The following is a 20226-nucleotide window of genomic DNA, read 5'->3' on the forward strand; positions in this document are numbered from 1 at the left end:
GTAACTGCAATGGATAAGTACAGAAAGTGAAAGTCGGCATTTAGAAACTTGTGGGAATTTGACAGAATAATGGTTTATTGAATTTTATAGGAAAATTGAACTTGTATTTTACATGTCTTAAAATTCATTCTTACTGTGTTTTATAAAAGTATTTGTTCATGACTGATTGAAAAATCAAAAAACAAGCAAAACCGGTCTTCACCACCGATGGTTTTTAAAGCACTGCTTTCACATATATTTTACAAGGCCAGCAATTCAGTTTTGCTGACAGAAAGATCTGAATGGTCACCTGATTCCACCTTGTTCTTAGAGATGTCAACATCCCTCTGCACCATTAATTTGCCAAAGGCAAAAATGATGTTTATACTGGATTGGTCACTTTTGCTTTTGTTGAGGTGAAGATATCATGTACTTTTAGAGAAAGAATAATGTATTTCAAAGAAAGTGTTGCTGCCAGATTAAGTAGATTGTTTCTGACAGATTCAGTTTCTTAACTACTTTTTATAACCCATTTATTCCTTCTTTTCATTTTTTATAGTAAGATGAAGCAATGAAATGAGAATATGTATTTAAAGAAGAATAGAGAAGGCTTAATGATTGATTTCACGCAGTTGAAGAAAAAGGGAGAATCAAAAATGACTAATCTTTGAAATGCTGTTATTTTGGACAATTGAAAGAGAAGTTCGTTTTAGAAGAATACCATAGGGCTGTTCTACATTAGTTATTGAATGTGTTGAAGTTATAGTTGAAGCCATTAGTTATGATAATATCTTGGTTTTTTTTTTTTTTTTTGAGACAGAGTCTGACTCTGTTGCCGAGGCTGGAGTGCAGTGGTGTGATCTCAGCTTGCTGCAACCTGTACCTTCTGTGTTCAAGCGATTCTCCTGCCTCAGCCTTCCATGCAGCACCACGCCCGGCTAATTTTTGTATTTTTAGTAGAGATGGGGTTTCACTGTGTTGACCAGGCTGATCTAGAACCCCTGACCTCAGGTAATCCACTTGCCTTGGCCTCCCAAAGTGCTGGGATTACAGGCATGAGCCATCGCGTTCAGCCGATAATATCTTAAAGATGGAGTTTAATTCTCTGGTCAACAAATACATGTAATGAAATTAACAAAACACATAAACAAAAGAGCTGTGATATGTTTCTAAAGTTAGAAGAGAGGGTAATAGGAAAAGTAACTGGAAAAGACCATAGAAAGTTTAGTAGAAAAATAAGTGAAATCTCACAAAAGGGAAGGAAGAGAGGAAGAGTTTTATAAGAGTAAGAGGTTAACAGATTTACGCCTCCCCATAGTTGAAGGTCTCAGAAAATAATTTGTTTAGAAAGAAATAACAGGTGTTCTGAAAGAGAATAGTTTGTAGAAGTAGTCATACAAGGAACTGGGGATTAAGAAAAGAATTAAACATAATCTGTGATATCTAGTATGTCCTATTTACTAGGATCTCACATTTTAATAAAGGAGACAAGCATGTAATAATATTAGTGTCATACATCATGATTTCTTCTTTGACTTTGGATTACATAGGAGTGCATTCTTAAATTTCCAAGTAGAAAGTTACTGGTCTTTAGCTTAATTCCATTATGGTTAAGAACATATTCTGTAAGAATTCAATCCTTTGAAATTTGAGACTCATTTTATGGCTTGTCTTATAGTCTGTCATAGTGGATGTACCAAGTGCACTTAAAAGAATGCATATTTTGCAAGTGGAGTTGTGTTCTGTGTCATTTAGGTCAGGGTGGTTGACAGTGTTATTTAGATCTGTGTACTGATTTTTTTGTTTAGTGGTTCTATCAATTGCTGAGAGAGCTGTTAAAATCTCTAGCTATTATTGTGGATTTGTCTATTTCTTTCTTCAGTTTTGTCAATTTTTGCTTCATGAATTTTGAAGCTCTGTAATTAAAACACTTACGAATGTTACATTTTCCTGGTGAATTGGCCTTTGTATCATTGTGAAATATCCTTCTTTATCACTGGTAGTGCTCTTTGTTTACTTTATTTGAAGTTAATATCACACTGCAGCATTCTTACGCTTATGGTTGCATGCTATATATCTTTTTCCTTCTTAGTTTCAACTTGCCTGTGTCATATTTAGTTTGTCTCTTTTAGGCAACACATTCTTGGGTCTTACATTTTTATCTATTCAAATAATTTCTGCCTCTTAACTGGAGTATTTAGTTCACTGGCATTTACAATAACTGTTGATATGATTGGATTTAGGCCTACCATTTTACTCTTTGTTTTCTCTTTGCTTATCTGTTTTTTTGTTCTTCTGTCTTCCATTTTTGCTTTCTCTTGGGTTAAGTGCATCCTTTAAAAATTTCATTTTACTTACCGTAATGATCTCCAGTTCTGTCCATGTTGCTGCAGATGAGAGAATTTCATTCTTTTCTATGGCTGAATAATCTTCAGTTGTCAGAGGCTGAGAAGGGTACCGGGATAGGAGGGGATGAAGTGAGATTGGTTAATGGGTACAAAAATACAGTTATATAGAAGAAATAAGACCTAATGTACAATTCAGCAGGTCGATAGTAAACAGTAATCTACTGTATATTTCAGAATAGCTAGAAGATAATAATTTAGATGTTCCCAACATAAAGAAAAGATAAATGTTTAAAGTGGTGGGCATCCCAATTACCTTGATTTGATAATTATAAATTATATATGATTGTATCAAAATGTCACATGTACTCCCCAAATAGGTCCATCTGTTATATATTAATAAATTTAAAAAAATTATCATAACATTTCTTTGGGGTCTTTAACTGTTTCTTTTTGCACTATTTTATTTCTTAGAGGTGATTTTGGAGTCAAAGTCCACATCCTTTCTATTGTACTAGCTTATGGAAAATGTGAGCACTTGTAGTCTTTCATGCTACAGTTGTCATATTACTGTATTTACATGTTATAAGCCCTACAATACAGGGTTTTAACCTGTGCTTTAAGCAATCTCATGTATATTATGGAAGTAAAAAGGGAGAAATAGTGTTTTATATTTATCCAGCTATATATTAATATGATATCTGCAGTTCTTTTTTCTTTTCTGGACACTCAGCTTTCCGCTTGTGGTATCACTTTCCTTTAGCTGCAGAATTTTCTTTAGCCCAGGGATCAGCAAACTTTGGAAGCCTATGGGCCAAATGTGGTCCACCTGTTTTTATAAATAAAGCTTTATTGGAACACTGCTTTGCTCATTTATGTTTTTTAATGACTGCTTTTGCACCGTAATAGTAGAATTGTGCAGTTGTGACAGACTGCAAAGCCTAAAATATTTACTCTTCAGCCTTTCACAGAAAATGTTAGCCAATCCCTGCTTTTGGATATCTTCCAGCGTATGTCTGCTGGTGACTGATTATCTCAGTTTTATTATAAAAAATGATTTTATTTTACCTTTATTCTGGAAGGATATTTTTGCTGGATATAATTTTTTTTTTTTCCTTTCAGTACTTTCAAGATATCATTCCACTTTATTCTTACCTTTCTCCTTTATTTTTCTCTCTCTTTTTTTAATACTCTCTCTCAGCAGAATTATCTCCATAATTTCTGACGAGAAGTCACCTTTCCTTTGTATTTTTGTTCCCTGTATATAATGTGTTATCTTTTTCTGGTTGCTATGAAAATTTTACTATATTTGGTTTTCTGAAGATTGACTGTGATGTGTCTGGATTTAGTTTTATTTGTATCTACCTTTCCTAGTATTTACTGAACTTACAGATTTGTAGAGTTGTATCTTTTGCTAAAGATGGAAAATTTTGGCCATTATATTTTCAGGTATACATTTGCACCTTTTTAATTATCCTTGCCTTCTGGCATTCTAATTCCACTTACGTTAGACCTTTTGATATTGCACTGCAAGTCACCGAGCCTTTGTTCACTTTGTTTGTGGGAGGGAATAAACAGTATTTTTTTCTATCTGTCTCTGAAATTGAATAATTTCTATTGTTGTGTCTTCATGTTCACTGACTCCTTTGTCATCTCCAGTTTACTTTTAGGCTCTTTTGTAAATTTTAAAATTTCAAATCATCTATATTTTTATTTCTAGGATTTCCATTTGGGAATTTAGTGTCTGTGTCTCCACTGAACTTTCTTTTTTTGCTTTTTTATTGGTACCGTTTTTTTCTTTGGTCATAGTCGTAATGTTTACTTTAAATCTTTTTCTGCAAACTCCAATATCTAATTCATCTCAGGGTTGGTCTTTCTCTGACTTTTCTCTTGAGTGTTGGTCACATTTTCCTGTTTCTTCATATGCTTATTAATTTGGGAGTATATTCTGAATGTTGTAAATCATACATCCTAGAACTGGTTTCTGTTATGTTTCTCCATAGGACATTGAGGTTCTTTAGCAGGCAGTTAACTTGCCTGGGCTCCAACTCCAAGCTCTCTCTTCCTGTGGTGAGAAGCAGCTTAAATATTTTTTCAGTTCTTTTAGATATAGCTGGGCTGCTGGGAGTTTGTCCTTGCATTGCATAGGTCCCTGGTCAGCTAGAGATTTGGGCAGAGTTCATATGCAGAATTTGGGTCTCCTTTATGTTTCTCTCTGATTTCTCCTCTCACTTTCTAGCTGCTATCATCACTCTGAACTGTCCTCTGTCTCCTTAGGCAATTGAGGCTGTGGTTTCCGTCTTGAGTTTTACCTGCATTTTTCTGAGTGGAGCCTATCTTCAGGAAGAGAGCCATATATAAAACTAGAAATTTTCCTAGTGTCATTCCTTTCTTTTTTTCATATCTAGACTCCATTCTAGTTTCTGCTACCTTTTGTTCCTTCAGGTAATCTTTTATATTTCATCCAGATTTTATAGTTGGTTTCTATGGAAGGGTTGATCCGATAGAAGCCACTTTACCATTCCTGGAAATGGAGTCTCTGGAATATATTTAAAATTGAACCAGTAAATATACACTTTGTTCACAATGTTTTACATGAAAGGATAAAACAGTAACATGATAGAAATTCAGAAGTAACCTGATGAAAATATCACAGAATCGTAGTTTTGTTTTTCTGACTGAAGATAACAGTTCAAACTGAACTGTCCTCTCTCTCTGAAATGAATACTTTCTACTTTAAGTAGATGGAAGCTTTGTTAACTTCAATAGTCTTGAAGTTTACCAGGATCACTTTGGTTCTTATATTTTAGTTTTGTCTGTTTGTGAATTATAAACTCAGAATTCTATAGGCAACAAAAATATTCTTTAAACTTTTTGTTGGCTTGACAATGCTATGCCTTTCCTTGGGCTTGGTGTTCACTGGACATCTTGTGTCTGAAAATTTCTCTGACATTGAATTTGGGAAACTTTCAGCTATTATTTCTTCAAATAAAATATCAGCCCCATTCTCTTCCACCTCTCCTTTTGGTATCCCAGTTGCTCATGTGTTGGGTCATTTGATAATATGTAACAGATTACTGAGTCTCTATTCATTTGTTAAAAAAAATCTTTTATCTCTTCATTCTTCTCCTTGGATAATTTTAACTTATTTTCAAGTTCACTTTTTTTCTGTTTTATCTCCACTTGGTTCTTAAGTCCATCAGCTGATTTTTTGATTTCAGAAATTGTAGTTTTACTTCTAGGATTTCTGTTTCTTTTTAAATAATTTATACCTTTTTTGTTTGAAATTTTTCATGTATTGAAAGCATTTTATTTCATTGAGGATTTTTATAATAATTGCTTTGAAGTCTTTGTTAGTTCTAGTATCTGGTTCATTCTGGAGCTGTATTCAGACAGGATTTGGGTCTCCTTTATTGCTCTTTGTTTTCTGGGGCTCCCCCCAGCCTTACCCCTCAGCGTTCATGTTTTTCCAGCTTCACTTTTCTGGTTCCCCAGGCCAGAAAGACTATTTTTGGCTTTTCTGTGGCTTCTCTGCCACTGTGCCTTAGCTTCAGGATAAAAATTGCAGTGACAGGAACGTACTTGTATTGTTCCTTGACTTCCCTACTGTATGTGAGTATGAACTTCATACCAGAGTCTGTCTGCTTCTATTTACTGTTTTTTTTAAGTAGTTGCCTTTTCAGTCTGTTCAGGTTTTATAGTTGTTTTCTGCCAGAGAGAGGTTGGTTCAGTAGGTTCTTAAATCCATCATACCTGAGTGGACGTTCATGTTTTAGTTTTGAAGTAATTTTAAAAGCAAATTAATTTAGTTATACTGTTGCTGTTACTCTACTCATCTATTCATAATAAGGAGGATTGCAAGTAATTTCTCATATCTATCGATGTAAGCACTGAGGAGGAATATTAGGTTCACAAATATTTTATTATTAAATATCAACTCTGAGCTGAGCACTTGTGCTAGAAAGAAAAATAAGGCAAACTACTCTCAGGGTACTTAAAATCTGGTAGAAACATAAAGGGAAGGTTGGTGGGCATTGGTTTCACTGACTTCCACATGCTAAGCTAAATCACTTTGTGCATTTGTTCAGCCTCATTATTAGGGATAGAACTTACTTGTAAAAAGAAAAATATTCAAATTTTGTTACAATTGGAGTTAATTGTTACTGTGTGTGTGTTTTTTTTTTTTTTTTTTTTTTTTTTTTTTAATTTGACAGGCTTTTTAAACCAGCTTGGTGAAAGTAACTTTTTTGAAAACAGAGGTCTGTGTTGTTGCTTCTTGTTCCAAGAGTTTAGCCTGGTCCTTACTTAGAAACATTGCTTAATTCCATGACAGCTTATTTTTACAAATTTGTGGATTCTTTTGTTGTTTTCTTAAGTACTCTTAGAAATAGAAAATCCTAGAAGAGAACTCAGGAATTTGCCTGAATGTTGCAAAACTTTTCTGATAATTGTTCAAACAAGGGAGTTTAAAAAATTGTTGTCCCTTGTGCACTTACAATTTTATTATAGACGTGGGAAAATGGTGACAGACTGGGAACTGGAGAACTTGGCTTGACTGCGAACTTGAAGAAACACTCTTTCTTAGTATCCTGTGTGCTCTAGGTGGGCAACAAACGAGAGCTCACAGCCAGAGCAAGGCCATGAGAAAGGATTCTGGTGGATTTCATTGTAAACGTGTTCAGTGTTGTAGGGCTCATCTGGGTCAATAATTAAAGATGTTTAGTAATCCAGGAAATACAAAAGTGATCAGAAGTAGGCTTCTGATATGGGACAGACACTCAGGAGCGAAGTAAGGATTTGAGACAGAGTCATCCACTTCAAGGTGATAGTTAAACTTGAGAATAGGAGGAGGAGAGAGACTATAAAAGAATGTGCAGAGGTCTGTGAACATCACATGACAAATTATGTAGTTTCTCACTATCACTTTGTCTAACCCAGAACTTTTTAGAAAAATCAACTGAAAGAGAAACTCGCCAAGAATATGCCCTGGCTATGATTCAGTGCAAAGTTCTGAAACAGTTGGAGAACTTGGAGCAGCAGAAGTACGATGATGAAGATATCAGCGAAGATATCAAATTTCTTTTGGAAAAACTTGGAGAGAGTGTCCAGGACCTTAGGTGTGTTATTCTTTTTAATTCTCATGTGCTGGATCTGTTGGACTTTGTTCGACTTGCATAGCATTTTAAGAAAACCTGAATTTGTTGTCACCTATACAAATCAAGAGAGTTCACTAAAATACATTAATGTCTCCTGGGAAGACATCATTCTGACATGGCAACAGTTGGACAGAACTGTGTTATCTCTTCTAATTTGGGGAGATTCCCACTGTTTTTTGCTGTCTAAACTCTGACCAGCTTTACTCCCTCAGGATGTGACTCCACCCTGGAGCTCCTCGAGAGTCTTCTCTTAGAGTCTTTTTAAGCAACAACAGTAGTTTGTTAATTAGTGGAGGAGGTTTGCCTGTATATGGAGAAAGTATTTGTTTTCCTGCTTTTTGAAGGACTTTTGTCTCATTTTTTAATATTAAAAGTAATGTAAATAATGTATATACAGGGAAAGAATTAGCCAGTATGGAAGGAACTGCATGCCACTCCCACCATCTTCACTGCCTCGCCTCACTCTCCCTCGTGTCTCTTGTGTTGGCTTCTAAAAAGCCTTCTAGCCCTTCTCTGCCTGCCCCCTACAACCCACAAATGGGGCTCTGCATATTCTTTTGGATCTTGTTCTTTTTCTGTTTCGTACATAATATCTTGATGATCTTTTCCTTTAACACTCGTGTTCTTTGTTTTTAAATTACCATTGGCACGTTTTTTAAAGGGTTACTCTCTGGAAATAGGTACTTGTCTTGGGTGGACTAGGGTTTGGAGCCAGGCTGATTCTTGGAATTGTTTGGCTATTTTCCATGTGTGACCTTGCACAAGCTTCTTGAGTTTTTCAAGTCTGTTTTTCTTTTAGTAAAACAGTAATAAAAATGTTAACCTTGCAGGATTTGTTGTGAGGTTCCGTCTGCTCTGCAAACGCCTTCAGCATAGTATGTGCTCCAGAAATGTATTTACCAGATGATTCAGTGCAGCCATAATCCCAAGGCCCAAAGATTTCCCAGAGGTGGGAGGTGTTATCTGTATCAGTGGTTTGTAATGGATCTTGTGGAGGAAGAAAAATGATTTTTATTATTCTAGAATTTCAAATATTTCAAATATGGATACATTGATTATAATAGGCAGGCCAGGAATAGGCTTCACAGCTATACATTCTGTTACTATGTTTATTAAAAACCGATGACTGGTTCTCTGTAATAATCATTTAAGGCCTGTTTTTGTAAAAAATAAGATTAGTGATAGCTTTCTAAATGATTTAATCCATTTTAGCTAATTATTACTGATTTTTCACCTTGAATTTGGTAATTTGAAAAATACTATTTACATAAAGCTAATAGGGTGATGGACGCAGCTAAAAGAGGCTGGTCTCTGTTTTTGCTATTATAGGATTAGGATACGAATATTAAAAATACTAGTTTACTTCTTGTACTAACTGGCCCTACATTAAAGTGTTTTACTGCTTTATTCAAATGGTACCCTCTGATGAATTTATCTAGTACATCTTGGTTATACTGAATTACTATTAGTATTTGAATGGTTGCATCTTTTTTAAATTTTTACTTGAGAGAAAGTCCAAGTATGTTCTGACAGTGTGTTTGTCTACTGGCTAACCACATTAAAAATTTTCATACTGTAAAGCTTGGAGTAATCAAGTTACTCTCCAGTGAATGGTTTTTAAATTAAGGTGAATTGCAGTTTGTTATATGTACAGAGGCTTTTGTCTTTAGTCCGTAATGGATTAATTCAGTTATTTCTGTCTATACTCTTTGTCATCACATTGTAAAATGTTGTGCCAATACGTGTGATTTTGTTTTTGTGATGTATTATTATAGTTTATGATATTTATAGTATAATGGAGTTTATTATGTTAAAGTACTATGCTTTTACGTAACATATTATTTTGCCTATTGGTCTGGGAAATATAGTATTTCAAGTGTCATGGTAGAAATTCTGATAGATCTATCAATTTTTTTCTTATACACATTCATGTATATATTGGAGTAAGGATTTTGAAAGCAAGTGTTGATTTTTATGTCTCATACCCAGCATTCAAATTTGACAGGAGAGTTGGACCTTACTACACTGAATAACATTTCACATGATTTATTAAAGATTATTTAAATTGTTTAAAGTTCGTTTAGTGGTAGTTTGTTAATGTACAAAGGATGGTCAGTCTTTGTAATTAAATAATAAGTGAAGACATTTTATTTTGCTTAATTTTGGAGTAAGTGTCAGATTCTTATAAACCTTGAATTCTTTAAACATTTTTATAGTTCATTTGATGAATACAGTTCAGAACTTAAATCTGGAAGGCTGGAATGGAGTCCTGTGCACAAATCTGAGAAATTTTGGAGAGAGAATGCCGTGAGGTTAAATGAGAAGAACTATGAACTCTTGAAGTAAGTTTATTATTCCACTTTACACTCTTAATATCTGTTATCCCAAATCCTCACCAACACTTGTTTTTGTCACTCTAAATTTTAGATATTCTGTGGTTTTAATTTGTATTTTCTTGCTGACTAATGTGGTTAAATACCTTTTCATATCCATTTGACCATCTGGACATCTTTTCTTGGAGAAGTGCCTGTTCAAGTCTATTTTCTTTCCTTCTACAGGAGTTCTATATGTATTCTGAACATGAGGTTGTTGTCTCATATGTATATTTTCATCACAGCCATTTTGTCCCCACTCTGTCACATGCCATTTTACTTTTTAATGGTGTCTTGATGAAGAGGTGCTCTAAATTTTGATGTAGCTCAATTCATCAGTCTTTCCCTGTTTGGCTAGTGCTTTTCTGTGTCCTGGTTAAGAAGTTTTTGCCTATTCAAGGTCACGAAAATGTCTTTATATGATATCTCCTGGAAACTTTATTGTTTAACTTCTTATAGTTAGATACCCAGTCCATCTGGAATTGATTTTTGGGTAAGGCATAAAGTAGGGAACAGGATTTATTTTTTTCTTTCCATAGATACTTAATTGAACCAGCTCCATTTGTTGAAAACATTTCCCCCAGTGCTCTCCAGGTTTACTTTTGTCATAATAAGATGACTGATATGTGTAGGTTTGTTTCTTTTTTTAGTGAGATATAGTTTATATAGCATACAATTCATATGTTTAAACAATAAAATTCAGTGGTTTATAGTATATTCAGATATTTGTACCCATTGCTTCAAAAAGAAACGTCATATCCTTTGGCCATCACCTCTCTATCCACCCATCTACCTAGCCCTAAGTAACCACTGATACCTGGATTTGCCTGTTACAGAAATTTCATGTAAATGGAATCATGTATGTTTTTCATGACCGGCTTCTTTCACGTACTGTAATGTGTTCAGGGTTCATCCATGTTGTGGAATTTATCACTACTTCATTCCTTTTTATGGTTGAATGATTTTCTATTATGTGGATAAGACCACATTTTATTTATGCACTCATCAGTTCATGAACTTTTGGGTTGTTTCCACCTTTTGGTTATTATAAATATTGCCAGTAATAGTTGTGATACAAGTTGTGTGGGTATGTTTTCATTTGTCTTGCTGTTAGATACTTGGGTGTGAAATTGCTGAGTCATATGTTAACTCTGTGGTTAACCATTTGAGGAACAGCCAGACTGTTTTCCAAAGTGGCTACACAATTTGCTATTCCCACTAACAGTGAATGAGGGTTCTGATTTCTCCACATCTTTGCCAACATTTGTTATGACCTGACTTTTTGATTCTAGCCACCTGAGTGAGTGTGCAGTGATATCTCATTGTAGTATCTATTTGTATTCCTGATGGCTGATAATGTCAAGCATCTTTTTCATGTGCTTGTGGGCCATTTGTATATCTACTTTGGAGAAATGTCTGTTTAGATGCTTGGCTCATTTTTCAGTTGGGTTGTCTTTTTATTACTTAGTTGTAAGGGTTCTTTATATATTCTGGATATAGGTCCCAGATTCAGATATGTGATTTGTAAATATTTTATCTCATGTTGTGGGTTATCTTATCACTTTCTTGACAGTGTCCTTTTGAAGCACAAAAATTCTAAAATTTCTATCAAGTCTAATTAATTTTTTCTTTAGTTATTCATGCTTTTGGTGTGTTGCTAAAACTGAGATTATGAAGATTTACTCCCATGTTTTCACAATATTTTTATAGACTTGGCTCTTACATTTGGGTTTTTGATCCATTTTGAGTTAATTTTTGTATATGGCATGAAGTAAGGGTCCAACTTCTTTCTTTTGCATGTGGCTATCCAGTTGTCCTAAGTACTATTTGTTGAAAAGACTATTCTTTACTTATTGAATTATCTTGGCATCCTTGTTGAAAATCAGTTGACTATAGACTTGGGTTTATTTCTGGACTCTCTGCTGGTCAATAAGATTACTGTGATAGCAGTACCACACTGTTTTGATTGCTGTTGCTTTATTGTCAGTTTGGAAAACAGGAAGTATGACTTTCTACCTTTTTTCTTTTTATGAGAAAAAGAGTGTATCTTTAATGAGTCTCTAATTGGTAGATATTTTAAATTATTACTAGAGTTTGCTGTCACACACAGTGTGAGAATTACTAATATATACCTTACTACAACTTTTAAAATAGACTTTAATTTTTAGAACAATTTTAGATTCACAGAAAAATCGAGCAAAAAGTAGAGTGCTTTCATATGCTACCTCTACCTCCACCAACACCGTTTCCTGTTTCTAACGTCCACTTTTTAGCATTAGTGTGGTACATTTGTTACAATTGATGAACTAATATTGATATGTTATTAACTAAAGTTCATACATAGTTTGCATTAGAATTCACTCTTTGTATTGTATAGTTTCCTCATTCTGAACTTTTCAACTTTGTATGTAGCTCTGTGGGTTTTGACAAGACTATCTTTGCTCCAATGAATTGCCCTTGCTCCACTGTCACAAGATCAGTTGACTGTATTTGTGTGGGTCTATTTCTGGGCCCTCTCTTCTGTTTCAGCGATCTATTTGTCTATTCTTTTACCAATACCATATTGTTTTGAGTCCTGTTTTTATAGTAAATCTTGAAGTTGGTAATGTCAGTCCTGTGACTTTGTTGTTCTTTAATATTGTGCTGGGCATTCTGGGTCTTTTGCTTTTCCATAACTTTAGAATATATGGAAACAAACTTTAGTTTGTCAGTATCTACAAAATAACTTGCAAGGATTTTGATTGGGATTGTATTGAATCTATAGATGGAGTTGGGAACAATTGGTATCTTGACAGTGTAGAGTCTTTCTACTTGTGAATGTGGAATATCTGTTTATTTGTTTCAGTTTTCTTTGATTCCTTTCATTTGGCTTTTGTTTTCCTCATATAGATCTTGCACATATTTTGTTACATTTATACCTAAGTATTTCTCTTTCTCTCTTTTTTTTTTGATGCTAATGGTCTTGTGTGTGTGGGGGTGGGGGTGGGTGTGTGTTGTTGTTGTTGTTGTTGTCCACCCCCCTGCCTCTTTTTTTTTTTTTTTTTTTTTTTGAGACAGAGTCTCACTCTATTGCCCAGATTGCAATGGCGCAATCTCGGCTCACTGCAGCCTCTGCCTCCTGGGTTCAAGATTCTCCAGCCTCAGCCTCCTGAGTAGCTGGGATTACAGGAGTGCACCACCACGCCCAGCTCATTGTTGTATTTTTAGTAGAGACGGGGTTTCACCATGTTGGCCAGGCCAGTCTCTAACTACTGACCTCATGATCTACCCATATCGGCCTCCCAAAGTCCTGGGATTACAGGCGTGAGCCACCGTGCCTGGCCTTTTCCCCTTTTTTAAGAGGCAGGATCTAGCTCTGTCATCCAGACTGGAGTGAAGTGGTGTGATCATAGCTAACTGTAACGTCAAACTCCTGGGTTCAAGAGATCCTCCCATCTCAACCTCCTGAGCAGCTAGGACTACAGGCACATACCACCGTGTCTGGCTATTTTTTTTTTTTGTAATTTTTTAAAGTTTTGTGGAGATGGGATGTCACTCTGTTGCCCAGATTGGTCTCGAATTCCTGGCCTCAAAGCAATCCTCCCGTCTCTGCCTTTCAAAATGCTAGGATTATAGGCATGAGCCACTATGCTTGGCCTAGTGCTGTGTTTTTAATTTGAAATTCCAATTGTTCAGGGACAGTGTATGGGGAAACAAGTGAATCATAGATTTACCTCGTATCCTGTGACTTTGCTGTAATTATTTCTTTTATTTCCTTTTTTGTTTTATTACGCTTAATAATACTTCCAATATGATGGTGAATACAGTGATGAGAGGGTACATCCTTGCCTTGCTCCTGATCTTAGGGAGGAAAGCATCTAGTTTCTCATTATTCAGTATGATGTTAACTATAGATTTTTTTTTTGCACACTATCTTTATTTGGTAAAGTTGAGAATGTTTCCCTCTATTCCTAATTTGCTGAGAGTTTTTATCATGAATGGATATTGAATTTGTCAAATAATTTTCCTAACTCTATTGATATGGTTTTTCTTCTTTAGCCTGTTGGTGTGATGGGCTACATTAATTGATTCTCAAATATGACACTACAAAATATTACACTAGCCTTGCATAGCCGGACTCAATCCTGTGTGGTCATAGTTTAATAATTCATTTTGCATGTTATTAGATTTGATTTGCCAATATTTTTGTTGAGGATTTTTGCATCTGTGTTCATGAGAGATAGTGCTCTGTAAATTTCCTTTCTTGTGATGTCTTTTTCTGATTTTGGGATTATGGTCATGTTGGTCTCATAGAATGATTTAAGAGTTGTTCCCTCTGCTTCTGTTTTCTGGAAGAGACTGTAGAGAATTGGTATTGTTTCTTTCTTAAATGTTTGACATAATTTACCAGTGAGAACATGTAGGCCTGTTGCTTTCTGTTTTGTAAGGTTATTAATTACTCATTTCTTTAATAGATATAGGCCTATTCGATTATCCACTTCTCCTTAGGTGAGCACTGTGAAGGCCACCTAACTTCCATAAGACTAGACTCCTTGGGGTTTTTATTTCTCTAGCTAGTTTTTGTTCAATCTTTAGCAATTAGTCAGTTTGCCTTTAAGTGTTTCTACCAGTTGATAGATCCAACAGCAGTTTCTGCTCCCAATAAGCTTTGATTCTCTGTCACCCATCTCTCTAGCTTCCAGGGAGGTGCTTTGTCCTGGGACCTCAGTTCTCTGATGGATCCTGATGGATCTAAGACGACTTGTTTTGTTCAGCATTTGTTTTTTTTTCCTGCTGTGAAGATCGGAGTGATGATTTCCAAGCTCTTTACATGCTATACCAGAAACTGGAAGAAGTCTGCTCTTTTGTTTCCAAGATGATTTTGGCTATTCTGGGTCCCTTAACATTTCATATGAATTTTAGAATCACCTCGTTAAAATCTACAAAGAACCCAGTTTGGACTCAAATAGGGATTCCGTTGAAGCTGTATGTCAGTTTGGGAAGTATTTGGTATTCAGATCCATGAACCTGGGATGTTTTCTGATTTGTTTAGATCATATTTAATTTCTTTCAACAGTGTTTTGTAGATTTCAGAATATAAATTTGGCATGTCTTTTGTTAAATTTATTTCTAAATATTTTGTCCTTTTGATGCTATTGTAAATGAAGTTGTTTTCTTTTTTTTAAATTATTTATTGCAAGTTTATAGAAAAACAATTGAGTTTTGTAGATTGACCTTATAATACCCTTTTCTTTATTGGATTCCTTTGTATTTTCTGTCTGCTGTTGGCCCTCGAATATGCAGGAATTAGGGATGCCGACCCTCCTTCCCCACAGTCAAAAAGCCACGTATAACTTTTAGCTTCTCCAAAACTTAACTACTAATAACTTCCTGTTGACTAGAAGCCTCACTGATAATAAACAGTTGATTAATACATATTTTGAATGTTACCTGTGTTATATACTGTATTCTTACAATAAATTAGATAAAAAATATTATTAAGAAAATCATAAGAAAGAGAAGATATATTTACCGTCCATTAAGTGGAAGTGGATCATTGTAAAGATCTTCATCCTCCTCATCGTCGTGTTGAGGAGACTGAGAAAGAGAAGATGTTGGTGTTGCTGTTTCAAGGGTGGCAAAGGTGTAAGAAAATCCATGTGTAAGTGGACCTGTGCAGTTGAGACTTGTGCTGTTCAATGATCAACTGTACAAGATTATGTCATCTGTGAATAGAGAGTTTTACTTCTCACTTTTTCAATCTGGGTGCCTTTTATTTCTGTTTTTTGCCCAATTGCTCTGGCTAGAACCTCTCCTATGCAAATGTCTTTATGAATTGTTTGTTCCATTCCATCATCTATTTGTCTGTTCTTACTCCAATACTATGTTATGTTAATTGCCATTCATTATTTTCTGTCTTGGTGTCTGATAGTATGAGCTTACCTGTTCTTCCAAGGTGTCTTGGTGCTTTCTGGACTTCCGCATTTCTGTACGCATTTTAGAATCAGCTTGTCAAACAAATGGTTTGACCGGTATTTTGATTGGGATTGAAGCCATAGTTTATTCCAGGGGGAGTTGATATTATTTTAATTTGGAAGGAGGGTCCTCCAATCCATGAACATGGTAGTATATCCCTTCATTTATGTAGGATTTCCGTCGGATAATGTTACTCTCTTGTCCGTTTTTCATTACATTTATTCGTTTGTGTGTGATTTTTTTATAGTGTTCCTATAGATATTGCATTACAGTTTTTCACCTTCTACCTCAACTTCAATGGAACTTTTTGTGATGATAGAAGTAGTTTATATCTGTTCTGCTCAGTACAATAGTTTGTCACTAAAGAGCACTGGAAATGTTCTTGGTAACTGAGAAACTAAATTTTAACCAATTTAACTTTAAAACAAACCACATGTGGCTAGTGGTTGTCATATGAGGCAGCACAGTTTGAGCCTGGTATCTAAAAATATTGGTATAATTAGTTCTGTGTTGTAAATCAGGTTGCTCCTTGGCTTACCTCCCTGCCAGCTTGGTATTTGGTTTTCTCATATTTAATATTTGTTCTTCTGACTTTCCGCTTCAATATTTTATTGTTTTTGTTTCATTTCCCATTTCGTCCTTCCTTATAGATTTATACTTTTAAGAAATCCTCCTACTGTCATTTAAATGAGGCATCCAGATGGAACATTTTTTAGATCCACCTGTCTGTGTTGTTCAGACTCAATTTTCTGTGTATTACTGAAAATGATACATGATTCTTATTTAAACGAAGTGTGGTAAATCAAAGTGAGTGCTTGATGTCAGCAAGACTGACAGAATAGGAAGTGGTAAGGAATGGATTAGTTTTCATTGTTACCTTTTGACTTTGAGTTTTAACAACAAAAAGAGCTTGGATTTTTTTTTTAAATCTAGTTTTTAGAAAACTTGAATATAATGGAGGGGAACGTTTTACAAATTATTACAAAAGCATTATGTGTATCTTTATTATGATACACTTAAAGAGACTTTTGAAAAGGGTACCTTCTAGTTTTTGGTGTTAGGTTTTAATTTTTGTGGCTTCTTCAGATTATTCCCTTTATCTTTGTATGACACTGTGATTTTTCTGAATAGCCAGGAACAATGGTATATGGTATTTTTCTTTTCTTTTTCTTTTTCTTTTTTTTTTTGAGACGGAGTCTTGCTCTGTCACCCAGGCTGGAGTGCAGTGGCACGATCTCGGCTCAGTACAAGCTCTGCCTCCCAGGTTCACGCCATTCTCCTGCCTCAGCCTCCCGAGTAGCTGGGACTACAGGTGCCTACCACCATGCCCGGCTAATTTTTTCTATTTTTTAGTAGAGACGGGTTTTCGCCGTGTTAGCCAGGATGGTCTTGATCTCCGGACCTCATGATCCGCCTGCCTCAGCCTTTCAAAGTGCTGAGATTACAGGCGTGAACCCACCGCGCCCAGCTGATATATGGTGTTTTTCTTTTATGTTTATATGATGATGAGAAATTTAAAATTATTGTTTGTCTTTAGTTTTTATTATTGTTAATGGAGAAACCAAACTCTGTGAAACCTCAGAAGAGGTTTCTTCTGAGCCAATATGAGTGACCACCGTCTTGGGAGAAACAGCCTTACGGAGCCCTGAGAAAGTGTACCTGATTTCTGTTTTACATTAATGGTGGCCAGTTGTGCCTAAACTCCAAAAGGGAAGGGGTATTATGAGTTTTGTCTGATCCCTCTTCCCATCATAGCCTGAAACTTAGTTTTTGAGGTTTCTCTGGGGTCCCCTTGGCCAAGAAGGGGAGTCTCTTCTGTCACTTGGGGTGTTACCAGTTGTGAATATGTATGGGTCTGCAGCAACTCGATCCTTGCCTCCTTGGAGGAAATAATTCTGCTGAGGGGCAGAAATAGGTTTAAGGCAGAGTGAGAGACCAGGGCAAGTTTTAGAGCAGAAGTGAAGGCTTATTAAAAAAGTTTTAGAGCAGGAATGAAAGGAAGTAAAGTACACTTGGAAGAGGGCCAGGTGGGTGACTTGGGAGATCCAAGTGCCCTGTTCTGCTCTTGACTTGGGGTTTTATACATTGGCATGGTTCTGGAGTTTCCATTTCTCCTCCCTCGATGTTTCCCTTGGGCTAGCCTGTCACGTTCAGTGGCCTGCCAGCACTTGGGAGGGGCCACATGCACAGTATGTTTACTGAAGTTGTGTTCATGCTCACTGAAGGCATTTTCCCCTTGGTTGAGCATTCCTAGAGGAAGGTCATATACCGGTTAAACTCGGCCATTTTGCACCTTAATGTGCATGCTTAAGCCTGCCCACCCCACTCTTGAGATACTATTGGGAAGCTGCTGATCACCAGCTTCAGGTGTTTTCTATTGTTGGGAAACTGTCTTTCCCTGGCGCCAGCTGCAACCAATTATTATTTTAGAGCGGCAGCTTAACAACCCCCTGATCATGTCACCTGATACTCTTTACATTCTTACAAATTATCTGCAAGAGGTCAATGACAGGTACTAGTGCTGCCCATTTAAGATAGATCTGGATGAAATCTTTATTTGATTCTGCTGTTTAAAAAGCACCATGCATACTGGTCTTCCTTTTATCTGTGGATAACCACACTTACGTCAGGTAATTCCAGAGTTGGCAAGTAGGTAAGTTAATTTTTCCCTCTCACTTTTGAACTGTAGAGAAAATACCTTGTAGCTTGTATGTTAGTAGTTTTGAAATAAATATGTATTTTGAATAAGGAAATACTCTGAAATATAAGAAGCCATGGAGATAGAAGAAAAGGAAAAGCTGAGAGGGAAAACAAGTTTCTAAAACTGAGGGAAAACATTGTGAAAGAGAATGAACGTATTTGTTGAGTGATCAATTAGAATAATAGTGTAAATTCTAATTTGATTATAACAGATGCTTTTCAAGATTACATTTCTAGCTGATGTCGAGGCAGAAATCACATTTGGTCTAACTACAGAGCTGTGGTGTGTTGCTGCCTGGATCCATTGGACTATTTGATAGAATCATGACTTGTGGTTAATGTGGCAATAGAGGTTTGGATTGTGATTGTTGAATCTATTGTTGACTTAACTGTATTCAGATACATCTTGGAGGGAACTCTCTCATTGCGTACCATAAAATCTCTTATTTTGAACCTGTTCTTTTGAACATTTTTATTGATTATTTGACACAGAAATAGCATGCTCAGCAGGTTTATAGCTAATAATACAAAGATGTTTTCATTGTTGCTGAAGATATTTAGTGGACTTAATGGTCCTGAAGGGTAAGAATTAAAATCATGTCCACATTTTGCAGATTTGACTAGAAAGTCTGTGATTCCTTCCAGTTCTAACATTATTTGACTCTAAGGCTGTGCTTCTCAAATGTTAATGGAGATCTTGTTAAAATGCAGATTCTAATTCAGTAGTCCTAGATTAGGGTCTGTGGTCAGCATTTCTAAGTAACCAGGTGATGTCCATGCTGCTGGTGTGTACACCGTATTTTGGGTATCAGGGAGGGTCTCAGCCATATGGAGAATGGCTTAAGTCACTGAGAATGGTTTAAGGCAGGGATTGGCAGCGTGATTTGGTAAAGACCCACCCAGGTAGTAAATATTTTTGACTTTTGAACCATTTTGTTTCTGTCCCAAATTACTCACCTCTGCCATTGCAGTGCCAGCTATGGGCAACAAGTAAACTAATGAGCGTGGCTGTGTTCCAGTAAAACATTTACAGAAACAGATGGCATCTGGGTTTGGACTTGAGCTGTTATTTTCTGACTTCTGGTTTGATGTATTCAGAATGTCAGTCTTAAATAACGAAATTTAGAAAGTAAGATTAAATACAGAGATTGTTCGAGCTCAAAGCTTGAAGATGGCTACCTGAGAGCATAGATTCAAGTTGCCTTGAATATACACTCCAATTAGTAGCAGTTACAAGTGGGCTTTTAAGGGAAAAAGAAGAGGCAGTTCCTAAGTCGTTTATCAAGAATTTACATTAAAATGACATAAACTGTTGATTAGCTGTACATTGATGTTCGTATCACAAATTCCAGGAACATGAGGGTAATGAGTGGGACAGTTAGGGACAAACTGCCTTTAAATAATTGCCCTTGGACCCACACTCTTGTTTCTGGGTGTGAAAAATTTTATATATTTCACATAGCTTTGACGACTCTGAGCTATTTTTCTTTTCTTGAGAACAAATGTTATATTTTAAATAATTTTTGTTAATGTAATTTGCTTATAATTTCATAAAATTTCTTGATATTTAAATTATCGAAATAAAACATAGAAGTAATCTTTTGAAATTATCAAAATGTTTCAGTTGAATTAAATTTAATTTTAGAATAATTTGCAAGTTAGCCTTTTAAAAACGTACATAGTTTGAAATGTTAAAAACATAAATAGATATATGAGAAA

General features: G+C 35.6%; 1 protein-coding gene across 2 annotated transcripts in view; it reads left to right on the top strand.

The window, feature by feature from the left end:
- ATP6V1H (ATPase H+ transporting V1 subunit H) overlaps positions 1–20226 on the top strand; it is a 120640-nt gene that overhangs the window by 65622 nt on the left and 34792 nt on the right. For both annotated transcript variants that reach the window (XM_050801791.1, XM_050801792.1), the window contains 2 exons: positions 7263–7441; positions 9697–9822. In XM_050801791.1, the coding sequence (XP_050657748.1) occupies positions 7263–7441; positions 9697–9822 (305 nt within the window). The remainder of the gene's footprint in view (positions 1–7262; positions 7442–9696; positions 9823–20226) is intronic.

This window comes from Macaca thibetana, chromosome 8 (assembly GCF_024542745.1).
Source record: "Macaca thibetana thibetana isolate TM-01 chromosome 8, ASM2454274v1, whole genome shotgun sequence".
Lineage (NCBI taxonomy): Eukaryota > Metazoa > Chordata > Mammalia > Primates > Cercopithecidae > Macaca > Macaca thibetana.